At 42.8% G+C, this 13,928-nt stretch overlaps 1 protein-coding gene across 1 annotated transcript in view; it reads left to right on the forward strand.

Moving 5' to 3' along the window:
- The window catches only part of ANTXR1 (ANTXR cell adhesion molecule 1), a 99,262-nt gene that overhangs the window by 26,965 nt on the left and 58,369 nt on the right, over window positions 1-13,928 (forward strand). The window contains exons 10-12 of the mRNA XM_068421421.1: window positions 2,447-2,545; window positions 10,403-10,472; window positions 10,763-10,841. Coding sequence (XP_068277522.1) covers window positions 2,447-2,545; window positions 10,403-10,472; window positions 10,763-10,841 — 248 coding nt within the window. The remainder of the gene's footprint in view (window positions 1-2,446; window positions 2,546-10,402; window positions 10,473-10,762; window positions 10,842-13,928) is intronic.

Here is a 13,928-nt window from a genome sequence, read left to right on the forward strand (position 1 = left end):
GGCATAAATGATATGAATTATAGTACTTAGTCATCTATTTCTCATTAAATAGTTCCTGTGTTAAAAAGGCTCCAAACCAGGTCTCTGTCTGCCTTAGCATGGGAGATGATTGTTGCCATGAGTTTCTGATATAGTGCAGTGACATTCCATGAATGTTTGAGAAAGGAAATAAAATTGTATGAAGATTCAGATCCACTTAGACACTTGTAGATTTTTAAAAAATATATTTACATACTTACAGAAGTGATAAACAATGATGCTTATGTAATGTTGTAAGCCAGAAGATGACTTAAAACCATCATTTATAACCATCTTTACGCTTTCTAATATACTTGTTAGTTGCTTATACATCTTTTCACTCGCATTCATTGTGTTTTAATGAGAATGTAAGGGTAATGTACAGCTGTATCCAGCAGAGTCAGCCTAAAGGAAACGTACAGAGGTTCTGTATGAACTGCTCACATTGGCATTTGGCCAGTACTTCACAGGAGGAGCAATGTTAACCTTGAAAAATGCCAACTGTTATTTAGATGCTCAGTTCAAGGCCTTATCTCTGAGTTTGGGCAAATACTCCATTGCTCTTGAACTGCAGTTAATTCCATTATTTAAGACTTTGAGACTAATGAAAGTGCCACTGAATATGAAAGTTATGTGCATTAGTGTCTTCTGAAATAATTTTTTGCAGGTATAGCTGTGATACCTCATGTTTTCTTGTTTCTGTGCACATCCTTGAAGAGTGGTGGTGATTTTTGCCTTTTTTTCAGAAGGAGGGAACATGAGGGTTCCGTGTTACCTGAGGCCACTCTTGCACTGCAGACTGGTCCCAGACACTTGGGCAACGAATTTCAGCAGCAGCACATTATTCTGAAATGCCAGTTCCTTGATTATTTGGTTTTGTATCAGTACAGACATGCAGGGTGCATACTGTATCTGCTCGTTTCAGTCTCAAACAGAGACAGGATCCCCGTGGTTAATCTGACATCATTGATATGCTGTTCTTTGACTGTACTTGAACTCTCATTCCCCAGCAGTTGAGACTTCTGTGATTTCTCTTAACTATTCATCAGCCCCCGCACTCCAGAACAGAACTCTTCTCCCCCTTTCTTCCCAAATGCTCTTGGACAACACATAGTGGGCCTGTGAGGCAGCTTCCCTGGCTAGATGTGGTGGGATAATTTGCAACTTGGCTGTAAACGAGTGGGACCTGGAAGAGAGCCCAGATTCCAGAGCAAATCTGCTTTTTTTGACAAGTACAGTATGTGAGTCCTTAAGGGAGATGAAAGAAGATGGGGACTGTAAAGTGCAAGGGGAAAACTTTGAATCTGCAAAAACTAGGTTCCTTGTTGCTCCTGGGAATTTTAAAACCAGGGTGGTGTTTCTGATGCACTGTGATTATTCCTGCATTGTCTTGGACAGTGAAACATTTTGTGTTCAAACCACATTCATTAGCAGAACATTGGTGGGGATTATCTGAGTGCCTCTCCTAGGTAGTAACAGGAATTGTGGGGGCTGTTTCCTTCACTGTGGGGAACTGCAGAGTTTGAGTCTCTGTCTTCTGCCAGAACTTTTCTGGGACTATGGCCCTGTTTCAAAATCTGAAAGTCTGAAAATGGTGCTTTCCTTGCAAGGCAGTCTTAATGCCGGTGCCTGCAGGAAGTTCATAAACCTTTCCCAGTACTGGGTTCAAGTAGTTGTAGTAACAAGGGACAGTAGAGAGTAGTCTGAAAGACTTGTGAGGATATGATCTCATTGCTCAGCCCTGCTTGTTCCAAAAAGGACTGCTCAGTTCAGCGCTCAGGTGTAGGTGACTGTCCTTGAGGCTTTCTGCTTGTGCCGCAACTCATGGTGACCTTGTAGAGTTGATCTGGAAGAATAACAAAGAGGAAGACTTGGGGAACTGCCCCCAGAGCCCCACAGCCTTTGTCCAGAGACTAGAAAGCTCTTCGGTTGATGAAACCCCCTGTCAGTGTATGGAAATGAGTCCAGCCAAGGTCATTGTACAGGCTAGTAGGGCAGGATGTGACAAAACTCATGACAACTGATACAATTTTGCAGTTTCCTAGGAAAGTAGCACTTGAACTTCTCCAAGGAATTTGTCACTGGAGGATTTTTTCCTTTCCATGGAAAGATACTTTTGCCTTTCTTCACCCAGAACTTTCTGCCATTAAAATGGCAACCTGGGGAGGAGAAAGCTCAGTGTCTCTGAAGTTTAATGTTTTCACTGTGGGTCAGTTAAAATGTTTCTGTTGTGTATTATTTCCTGTTTCTAAAACCTCAAATTGAAGTTGGGTAGGGAGAGAGTGGAAGTTCAATTTCTAACAATTTTTAAACTTAAAGTTTCAGCTCAAGAGATCTCAAGTGAAAACTTTTGACACATGTGCCTTGTCTAAATGCCCATTCTTTGCCTTGCTATATATCAATAAATCCTCTGTCTCTTTTGCTACAGAGTCGTTTCAGGTTGTCGTGAGAGGAAATGGATTTCGACATGCCCGTAATGTTGACAGAGTGCTCTGCAGTTTCAGGATCAATGACACGGTTACTCTCAGTAAGCTGGTTTGATTTTTTTTTTTTTTTTTTTTTTTTTTCTCCCCCTCACTCTGCACTGGCAGGCATTTGCTTGCAAAACATTTTGGATATTCAAATAGGTTGACTGTGAAGGTAATAATTACAGGATGAGGAGCTATTAAATTTGCAGAATGCAGAAGAGATGATTTATTTTCTTGAGGAAAATTGCTGGTGGTACTGTATGCTGCAGCTCTGACAGGAAGTATGTGAAATAGATAAGCTTGAGCAGTAGAGGGGACAAAATACAGAAGATGAGAAACTTGCCTGCCAAGAGTATCTGTATGTGTCTTGCTGGGTTAAGTATGTAGTGAGATCAGGTCTGTTTCTCTCCTTACCTATATTTCGTGGTACTTAGCAGGCCTGGTGATGCAGCTTAAATAAACACTATTGTTGGAAGCTCTATTGGAGCAGTGGCTAAGGCATTGCTGTGCTTCTCTGGGTGCAGCTTGGAAAGATGTTTCCTCTACGGAGTTCACCAAGCAGAAGAACCGAAGTAAGAGAAGCAAATTAGACCCCAAGTGTCTGGTCTTTCTGTGAAGTGTCCTGAGAGCTGTTTAGCTGGAAGAGCTAATGATCCTGTTGTTCTCATCTGGCACACCTGCAGATGCAACCAGATACCGTAACACCACCAGGGACAGTAGAATTCATTTTTTCTAACCTGGAATCTATTCAGAAGCTGCCTGATTGTTTTGGAGGTGGTTCTGATGCTTTTGAGTGTAAAATAAATGCATGAATTAGTTTTTACATGTGGAAGTCTAATGGCTCCATGTTGGACTTGCTCGTGCTTGGAGTATCTGTGTAATTTGCTCTTCGGTGCAGGGGAACACTTTGCTAAGGCTGTTTGCCCTGTGAGGAATGCCCCTGAGCATTCAGGGCAGGTATGTCTATAGGGCAGTGCGTGTATGTCACTTGTCCTGTATGGCTTTTGTACTGTTATGTTTGACCCCTCTGTAGTAGGCAAGTTCTGGAATTACCAACTTTTGTGTCAATGGCCATTTCCATTTTATGGAAAGCTTTTGGAGATTGTACAGCTCAGCTGTTTTTGTTTGCTTGAAACCTCTCAGCCTCTGACTGTATCAGGGAGGGGGAGGCATTTTTAAAGATAACACTAAGCCAACAGTTCCTGAAACCTTAAATTATCCCTGATGAGATGTAGACCAGCACAGTTAGGACTTGCTGAGGTTAAGGGCATGAGCTAATAGATTTTTATTGGGATTATTGGCAGAGAAAAGTGGCAGGTGAAGAGAGCATTGGCTCATAATGTTCATAGCTATGGGATAAAAAAAAAGAACATCTGTAGAAACCATGAAGGATATTTGGCTGAGCAGAACTGTAATCAGATGCATGTTCAACAGCAGGGTGTTTTCTGCCAGCAGCAGGACCTAGGAGAATTGGTTTCAGACTGCACAGAGTTAAAAGTAATTATCCAGTGCAGTGACTTATGACTGCTTCGTGGTGCTAAAATGTCTTTGTCTGCCCAGATTGTGCAGGATCCAGCAAAGATAGTTCTGGGCATAGAGGCGAGCTCTGTCCTAGGCAACTTAGAACTGAAGGGAGAGATGAAAGATTGGTAAGGAAACAGCATGCACCACAGCAGAGGTGGGGCTAGATCTTTGCATTCTAGTGAATGCTCTGGACATTTGGCCAAAATTGATCCTTTGCACAAACTAGCCTGATATTTTTTTCAGTACTGAGTACCAGAAGTGAGGGAAAATGAGGCAGAGACAGTGGGAGCGTGACTTTGCCAGGTATCAGTGGAGAGTGAGCTGTATAGGGAACTGTATCCCCAAACTGCCCAATAAATGCCTTCTAAAAATTGTCTTCTGTTTTTAAAGCCTAGCAGGTTGCTCCATTTTCCATATCTTTCATTTTTCCTGGCAGCACAGTACTTTTTTTTGTGATATCTTCTTTACTTTCTCACAGCCTGGTCACTCTTAGCACAGGAATATTTTGCATTGCAGTTCCACTCTCTAATCCCCGATTTCCCCACTTGATCATGTCACTTTAACCCTCCACTAAATCTTTTTCCTTTATTTTCATATAGTAGATTTTCCCTCTTTCTACTGTGAATGTCCATCGCTGTGTACAAACTCCATTAGATGTTTTGGGGAGTGTGACCTTTATGAGGAACACAATGTATGCCTCTAATTTTTCCTAGGTGAAAAACATACACCAAGGTGAGCTTGGCATCTTATTTTGAAGAGTGGCCCAAGTCATTGCTTGACAAAGAATATACAAACAGAAGAAATGGTCACACTTCCCTCGAATGCTCTCCTAGCCTGGGACAAACTGTAGTGTAGGAACTTTTAAAACAGGATTCGTGAACGTTTACCTCCAGAAGACTTCTGTGCAGCTGACCAGGCCAAGTGTTGAAGGAACAAGCACAGAGCAGTCAGGAAACTTGGGCTGAGTGAGGAGGAGAATCTCAGTGTGACGTGGAGTGCTTTTACCAAGCTCACTTATTTATACTGTATGCTGCTGGGAGACCAAGATGGTCATGTCTCACTGTGACATGAGTATACGTGTGCAAATAAGCCTGATGGAGCTTATGGTAACAGCTCCGAGATTGGAGTGGAGCTGTTGCAGTGCTGGAGCAAGACTCCTACCTGGGAGTGACCCTGTTGTGCTGCTCTCCTGAGCTGCCAGTTGTGAGCACGAGCAAATTAATAGCGTGGGGCTTTGCCAAGTTCTCTTAGTAGTCTTGGAGCTATGTGTGCTTGTTGAACAGAATTGTATGCACAGCAGATGAACCCATCAGAGAAAAAGCGATTCCTTCCAGATCCCTTCTCTCCATCTAGAGATTGTTATGAATGTGATATCATTGTTCTGTGCTTATCTTTCTCTTCTCCCAATCTCTTAACTCTGCTCTGAATGGCTTTGGCTTTCAAAGCTCATGTCCCTACACAAAGCAGAGCAATTATAGCATGATCTCAATGTGGTTTTCATTACAGCATTAACAAAACATTTCTTATTTATGGGTCTTGTTGGAAGTTTCTGTAGCTCAAGAGACTGTTCCAGTGTCTTTCTGCATTCCTATCTCCCCACAAAATGGGTTTGTAATAAAAACTTTGCTTGCAGACTTGTCACAAGGAGTGGCATAAGAGGAGGAGCCAGCCAGGATGAACAGAGATTGTGCTTTGGTAGGCAGTGCAGAGAATTATGGAGGTGTTTTGTCTCATCTGAGGTGACAAAGGGACAATGGAAGTGCTCAGGCTCTACGGTGGCTCAGGGCTACACATCTCGAGTGGGCTGAGGTACAGAGAACAGTGGCCTTAGCACGGGTGTTCCTGAGGGAGTCTTGTGTGAGAGCAGCCCGGCTCCCACCCCCAATTTGGCTGTACTAGTCTGATAGACCAGAGTCTTCTCCCGTATAGTAACACAAGACTAGGTCAAAGCGTTGTCTGAAATGTACTTTAGTTTAACACAAATCTTAAACACGGGTCACAGAAGGAAATTGTTAGTCTGTGATATATGGGAAGTTTGGCAAACAGCTTTTGCAGCCTTTTCTGGACTAAAATATTGCTGATATTGCGAGTCCAACACTCAGCATTTGTGATAGTGCGGTGGCAATTTGAAAATGTTGTGCTTTCTGAAACCCTTCTGTAAGGGATCTTTGCAGTTAGTTTTCAGTGTGCCAGTTGGTTCTTGGATGAACCATTAAGCGAAGAAAAGGCTGCTTATTTTAGCTTGGTTATATGGCTAAAAAAAAGTACTATGGTCTGTCTTGGTCACCGTCTTTGGTTTTTGTACCTCCCTTTTATTGAGGTTTGCTCTTCTGTGTTAAAACACCGTGCATATATTGAGGCTTTTATTATTATGGCTGGGAAGTACTCCAAGTCCTGGCTTGCCAAAAGGTTACACCCTGCTAATGGCGAAAGAAACTATTCACTAATACTGGGAATAATAGATTTTACAGGCTACAGATAGTTGTTAAAAGGTGTAGGAATGCTGGGTAGCGAATTATGGGAATGTGAGCAGTAGAAAGTACCTTGTTGAAAGGGCATCCACAGAAAACAGAGGTATTTTTGTGAGATGTTTGACCCTTCTCCATTTCTGCACGTTGTTCTGAACAGCTTATGCCCCAAGACTGACTAGTTTTAGCTGCCCATGAGTGCAGTGTCCAGTGGGGGTTTTTTATACAGCGAGAACCTTATTTTGCTTGATGAGTGATTAGAGGTGCATGGGTAGGGAGCAAATTGTGCCTATTACTGTGGGTGGACTGTCTCAAAAGCGAGGCGTTGCAATATTTCCTGAGGATGTCCAAGCTCTGCCCTTGATTGGTGTCTGAGATGTAATCAAGGCCTGGCCATTATTTCTGTAACATTGGTGAAGGAGACCAAGTGAATTCTTTATGGTTACGCAGCCAGCGAGCAGCCGAGCCCAGAACAGAAATCGCTTCCTGGGCAGCAAAGTCAGCGACATCGAGTCGAGCGCTCCGCCCCCCACCTTCCCCAGCTCTTCCACTAGTATCGTCAGCTGAGAGGAGTCCAAACCACAAAATCCAGCTTTTGGCACGAGCTCTAGAGTTTGGGAGCGTTCGGGGCCCATCTCTTAGTGCCCAGGCATACAGCAAGTTTTTTCTGCAGCAGACGAGAAAAGCGGCATTCTTTCAAATGCATCCTGCAGATACGGATGCAATAGCAGATGAGAAGGGTTGTTTTGCTTGGTTTCTCTGTGTAAGTTTTCCAGGAAGGAGTCAGATGGCCAGTTATGCAAACCAAATGGATCTTCTTTTGTTTAGAGCGAAGGAAAATAGTCACTCATTTTTGTGGTGAAACACAAACATTCTCCAAACAAAATAATCTCTCCCTGTAGCCAGCCTGGCCAGCCATGCGTCCCCTCTTGGGACTCTGAGTCTGATAAACTTTCTAGAGAGGCATAGACCTTAATGCATGCTGGGGGTGACAAGGGAGAGAAAGAGGAATAAAAAGCTAATGAGATCTAAGTAAAAGGCCTTGTAAAATTAAGCCAGCTTTTGTTTTAGTGGATACTGGCATGAAAAATTCTTTGGCCTTTGCTGTCAGTGTTAGCGAAAGAGCAAACCAGACATTAGTCTTCATTCTCTTGGCATGTGTGTGCTGAGACAGTGTCATAAATCTATGGCAGTTAATGATCCCTTCATAAATCAGGGTGAGAATAGAACTGTAGGGTCAGATTCAACACCACTGTGCATCTGCGTTGCTTGTGTGAAGTGGAAATGCTGCTGGTTTGATTTGGAAACCCCATTGCAAAACTGAGGGCCTGTATGTGATGCCAGCTCACCATAAACCCAGTGCCTGTGCTGCAGGCGACAGGGAGGGAGGGATGTGCATTGTACCACTACACTGCATGCTTTAAATGCCTATTTTCTGTCCCCCTCTCTTGTAATGAGGGAGTTATCTTCCCATTAGTATGGGGCTAACGAAGGAGTACCCTGTGCTGAAAACATCTGCTCCTAATATTTAGCATAGTGGAAATGTTCGTATGTGTTCTTGCACTGAGGCTGTGGGAAAACAGCGATAATATGGTACTTTCCATGCCAACAGCAGGAGGAGGGGTCTAGAGGGATCACAGAAGCTTGAAGACTGCTCTCAGTAGGTGAGCCATGATGCAGAAGCGAAGCCTGTCTGTGAAAACCATGTGGCTGGCTAAAAGGTTTCACTTTCAGTTGTTTGCCTGTGTCAAACAGTCCTTAACAAAATAACTGCTGTGGGTAACAAAAAAATTCAAGTGTGTGTATATATAGACATGGGATTTGCTGGATGCTGGAAGCATAAGGAAAACAGTGAAGGCTACAATTTTTCATTACCATTTAATTTTTTTAAATGGAGTGTAAAAAATAAACATTTCCTAACCTGCCTGAGGAAATAATCTTTTATATTGCTGCCAAAGCAAAGAAATACACCAGTATGAAATAGGGATTATAATGTGTGATAGAAATTACTTGAGCAATATTACTGCTCTCTAAAATTTTGTGTTCAGTGGAAACCTCTTCTTTAGGAAGGTCTGGGAAAGAATGCTTGACTTGGTGAGTCCTGCTTCTGCACGCGGGGACATTCTTGCAGCCTATATCTCTTATCTTTATGCCTCATCCACTGCAGTAAAATGTGCTGTGTGACCTGGCATCTGAGTGAATCTTGCAGAGCTAGCCACCAAGAATGGGGCCAGGATCAATAGTGCTCTACTGCTGTTGCCCTAATCGTTATTAGACACCATCCATGTGAACAAATTTATCTCGGCAGCCAAGTGAGGAATGAACAAGGCTCACAGCTGATGCAGAGCTTACCTTAGAAGAGGTTGCCACATTCTCTTTGGCTTGTATCTCTTCATGGCTTTTCCTCTTTCCACTGGCACCTTAAACGGAATTGTAACTTGTACAATTTTCCTCAAAAACAAAAGACCAGACAGAATAGCTCAGCTCTTCATTGGATTGCTAAATGATTTGGTTAAACTCTTATTCTTGCTCCTTTCCATTCCCTGTTGCTGTCAGTATTTCAAACAGCAAAGCAAGGTGGTGCTGAATTGTACTCCTGTTTCAACACGGCCCCACAGGACAAAGGTCTCTTCCACCCTGCAGTATATAGAGATAAGATTCAAGGTTTGGGTTGAAGATGGGATTTGAAACCTACAGGTTTGAGAGGTGAAGGGGAAGGAATCTCTCAGGAGACGAGAGATTTTCATACAAAATGAAAATTTTAACTGGAAAATTTTAGGAAGCTGCTGATATTCAGCAACAGCTCTTCTGAGGTCTGTAAGGATCTCTGCAGAAGGCCCTAGAGATGGTTATAAGTACAGCTGGTAGAAAACTTTCTAATGCAGTGACGTGGTTCTGGAAAATGCTGATTCAGCAGAATCAACCCCTTCTGCGGGAATGTGTGGCTTCCAGTCCAAAAAAACCAAAACCCACACAGCCTGTCTGCCTGGTTTTCTGCCAGTCTGCCCAATCTCTAGTTAGCTTGCAAATGGGTTGGGAAGTTTCTTGGGATCCCTATCTCTGGTCACCAGAGAGAAGGTATAAAGTTCTGATCTAAGTCTACAAAGGAAGAGTATTAGCTGATGTTCCTGTTTCCAAGGCAATTGCCTATTGATAATTTTTCTCGCTTCACTTTTAATACTGTAGTATAATTTAGGTTGGAAGGTTTAATTTAGGTTCAGACAAGTCTGCCTTGAAGTGCAAGATTTTCCATAATATACAATTATCTTAACTCGTCTATTTTCAATTATATGTGATCTGTGGCAACTCCATCTGGAGTTGGCTGAGATAATTTACTCTGACCATTCAGAAAGCTTTGTATCTTCAGTTTTGTTGTGGCTCGGGTGTGTAACGTGACAGATTTCAACAGCATGGAGCAGCTGTAGGAATGGCGAGGGTGCTGTGTGCAAGATGTGGCTTCTGGTTGCCCTGAGGCGTGTGGCTCTGCAGGGGCAGGTAGTCCTCAGCCCTTTTGTAGGAGCAGCAGCACCAAGGGCTTTGTGTGATGCTGTTTCACAGTGAGAATGACAGAGCTGTGGCAGCCTGAAAACAAGACGGTTTTCACGAGGGCTCTGCAAAGAAATGAGGAAGGAGGTTCAGCTGCCACATTTCCTCATGTTTCTTGGGGGGTAAATGGCAGGTGTTGAATTTATTTTTTTTCCCTGAGGTGCAGAGTATCTGCTGTTACTTTGCATTCTCTCTAACACCATGGGCTAAAAGCACGCCTACAGTTACCTCAGAACAACTGCTGTGCAGTAGTGTTTACCCCTCATATAGTGTTTGATCTTGTTTATGTACCAAGACCAAGGAAAACATTATTTAAGCTTGGTCTTTAAGGCCTCTATTACTGATCAGGCAATAAACCCCAATATTTCTTTTTTCCAGATGAGAAGCCTTTTGTAGTGGAAGATACCTACCTACTCTGCCCAGCACCTGTGCTACGAGAAGTTGGCATGTATGTTTTTCCTATGTACTCAAATATTTACTTTGCCTGTGGGAAAATGAGTCTGCATCATCTCACTATATTCTGTTGTTCTTACATGCATCTAATTCTGACACTCTCTTGTGCTTGTTGGGTTAATTGGCACTTGTGCATTGGAGCACAGGGGGGAGAGCACCAGCAGTGTGAATTAATCTGCACAAAAGTCTTTCTGGTTCATCAGGAACCCAGGTTCCAGAGGATGTTATCTAGTAGAGGGTTGTGGACTAGCTGGCCTGACTTGTTTCTCGTGGGTTTTTTTTCAGGGAAGCAGCTCTTCAAGTCAGTATGAACGATGGTCTGAGCTTCATCTCTAGCTCCGTCATCATCTCCAGCACACACTGTGTAAGTTTTGATTCATGTGCCTAGAATGATTCAGTAGGATGGTGGTACTTAACAACAGATGTTTGTTACACTGATATAAGGGCTTCCAAGTTAAGTAAGCCTGGTGTGTGAAGGACCTGTTTCCCCCTTTTAAAGGTGAGCTTGTGAGTGTGGTAATATGACATTTTGTGTATCACATGTGCCATAATGTGGCAAAGCTCTTGAATCTTCAGTCCGCTGTGGGATGCAGACCAGAACAGGACTAGCAGCCAGTGGTCTGGAAGTGTCTATGCCTGCTTGTCCACTGGACAGTGAACAAGAGCCAGGTCTGCTGGCTTTGTTAGCCAGTCTGTTTCTTCTACAGCAGTGGTGCTGCTCATTGTGAAAGGTGTATGGCAGTTGTGATCACACCCTTTGTCTGGAAACCAGTATGGTTGCCCAAAAAATGTGGGGGTTTCTCCACTGAAGTAGCTGACTTATAGCTGGCGTCTTTCGTTGCCAGTAGTGAATTGCTGCACTCAGTCTCTGGTGGAATCAGGCAAAGGATGATGAAACCTTTTATCATTCATGGTATTGCTGAAGATGCAGCTTCTGCTAAGTCATGGCTGTTGGGAATAGAGCATGAAATGACTTGTGCTAAAGGAGGCAGCAGAGGAATTCACTCTGCGTTCCGAGCAGTCCTTCATGCTTCAGTGTATTCAGCTTTATTCATCTGTGCGAAGCTTTATCTTCTGTCCAGGGAATGGTTGCGGTGCTGCTTTACTTCTCCCATGTACTGACTTAAACTATTTTTTGGGAAGCCAGAGTAGTCTCACCAGGAAGACTTGAAAATCTGTCCACAGCCTGCTTGTCTCCCTATCCAGTAAAGGCACACTGTGTTTCTGTACAGAATAAGTGAAAGGCTGTTGTATAACATCAGGATTACTAGAGGTCTTCTGTGGTCCACAAAGGCTGATGCACAAGATGAGAAAAGCCTTTTGTGTCACTTGATCTTGATACTTGTTCAACAAGGACAAGATTGTATGGAGAGACAGTTCTCAGAGCTTAAGTGAGGAGCTATATTCCAAAACTTACAAAGACTTCCTTATGCCTTAAAAGAAGGGAATTCATTTTATTAATTAATTTTTTCATTCAAGTTCTCTTTGCTCACTGGCAAAAACGTATTTGCATGTTGTCAGCAAATTACAGGAATATTTTCCTATGTTTTGCTCATATGAGGCAAGACCTGGGAAGGAATTCTTAGAGAAAAATTATTCCTTCCTGATATACTTTCTTCTGGGATAGAATTATTATTTCTAGGTTATAGGAGATGAAATATCTTTCCTTTTCTGTTGTTTTAATAGTCAGGAAACTTGTGAAAACGCCTATGCTTCACGGCAGCACCTACTACTCTGATGCCTCCAGTCTGTGAAACTGGATTTGCAGCGCAGCTGAGGAGCCAGAATTCAAATCCAGATCCTACACGCAAACCTAGACGCAGCGACGTTCAGTGGTTGCTTTGAAAATTATATTGCAGGCTTCACTAATTGAGGAAGTTTCTCCTGGGTAAACAGGCATTTTGTCTTTGTAGTAGTGTTTATTTTGAAGTTCTTTTTAAAGCTGAAACTGTTTACTGAGAGTACAATCCTCTCTTAATGAAGGTTACAAGGGCTCCAGTCCTGGAAATACCCGTATACAAAATGTGCACCAAATGCCTCGTTTAATTGACTTCAGACCTGAAAGTTAGATCTGTTTGAGGGTCTGCAGCCAAAGTGGGACAGTCAGAAAGCTGTGGAATGAAGTGATGATAACAAGCAGGGAAAAAAATAAGGTTTTCTTCCCTTATTGTGCAAACTTTGGGTTTCTTCTCTGTGCTGTGTTTTAGAAATGATCAGGTTTGGAAAGAGGTCTGCAGTGTTGTCTTCAAAAATCTTCCCAGATGGCAATTGGCAGTGATTTAGCATGGCAGCCTTATGTAGCTCCACAACAAAACCTTCCTATGTAACATGTAAAAAAACCTGCAAATACCCCATTTTCCTTAAGAACAATACTGGTCCTGTTCTGTAACTACCCATTTTCAAGGACTGTCTGGAGGTAATCCAGATAGCTGAAGCAGCAGCTACATCCCCAGCAAGTAAAGACCAAAAATGTACAGTCAGAAAAGTCAGTCAGACTTTGGCTCCTAAGTTTTGAAGATTAGGACAGATAGAGCCTAGGCATTAAACTATCTAATAAACTTTTTTTATCACCCTAGCTGGCAAAAATTTCAGTGTAGGTTCTCATGGTAAGGAAATTGGGCCAGTTTCTCATAGGTTAATAGAGCAAAGCTGTTTTATACTAGCATAGGTCCTGACCTTTATTTAATAACTAAAGACTCCTAGGAACAAAGCAGCCAAAAAATGTCACTTTTATTGAGCAGTGAAAACTCTAAAAGAAAGAAAACGCTTTTCATCTTAGGTCACTTTTTTGGAAAGAAACAAGGGATCAAAGCCTTTGCCTTTTCTAGAAGCACATCATGGCTTCACTGCTGTAACTCAGCAAGGCCCCACTCCTGCGACTGCCAGAAGCGAGGAGGGAAGAGCTCTTAGTGCTCCTGTGCTCACATTGTGTTTTCTAACGCCGAGTGCCAGCTGCTGAAAATGGGCTACTGGGATTTTTTGCCTTGCCCAGTGGTGTCATTTTTGTGAGGTTGCCAGTTAAAAGTGCTTTTCACAGACCATGCTGCCTTCACATTCAAATACTGAACTCGTGGCAGAAAGTGTTCTGTGCACTTGTCCCCTTTAGGAAATGTCACTGGTTTGTCTCTGAATGCAATAATGCACAAACCTCTTTAGTATAAACCTGGACTTCCTCTGGAAACAGAGCTTTTGCTTGAGCCCATATTGCCTAACTGAAGTAAGTATTTGCACTTTTTCCCCTTGAGGTGTAAAATCTGCTACAGTATTTCAAGGGGGAGAGAATGTGGGAAGGTGAGGAACGAAGGCATATGTAGTGACTGACTTAATCTCCTTCTTGGTCTGAGACACACTTAAATACATCTCATTTTCCAGCATTAAGTGATCCTACATGTCAAATCTGTCAACAGCAAATTAGACCTCACTGTCTGAACACTGTTTGGGGTTTTTTGTT

The sequence above is a fragment of the Nyctibius grandis genome, chromosome 33 (genome assembly GCF_013368605.1).
Source record: "Nyctibius grandis isolate bNycGra1 chromosome 33, bNycGra1.pri, whole genome shotgun sequence".
Classification (NCBI taxonomy): Eukaryota; Metazoa; Chordata; class Aves; order Nyctibiiformes; family Nyctibiidae; genus Nyctibius; species Nyctibius grandis.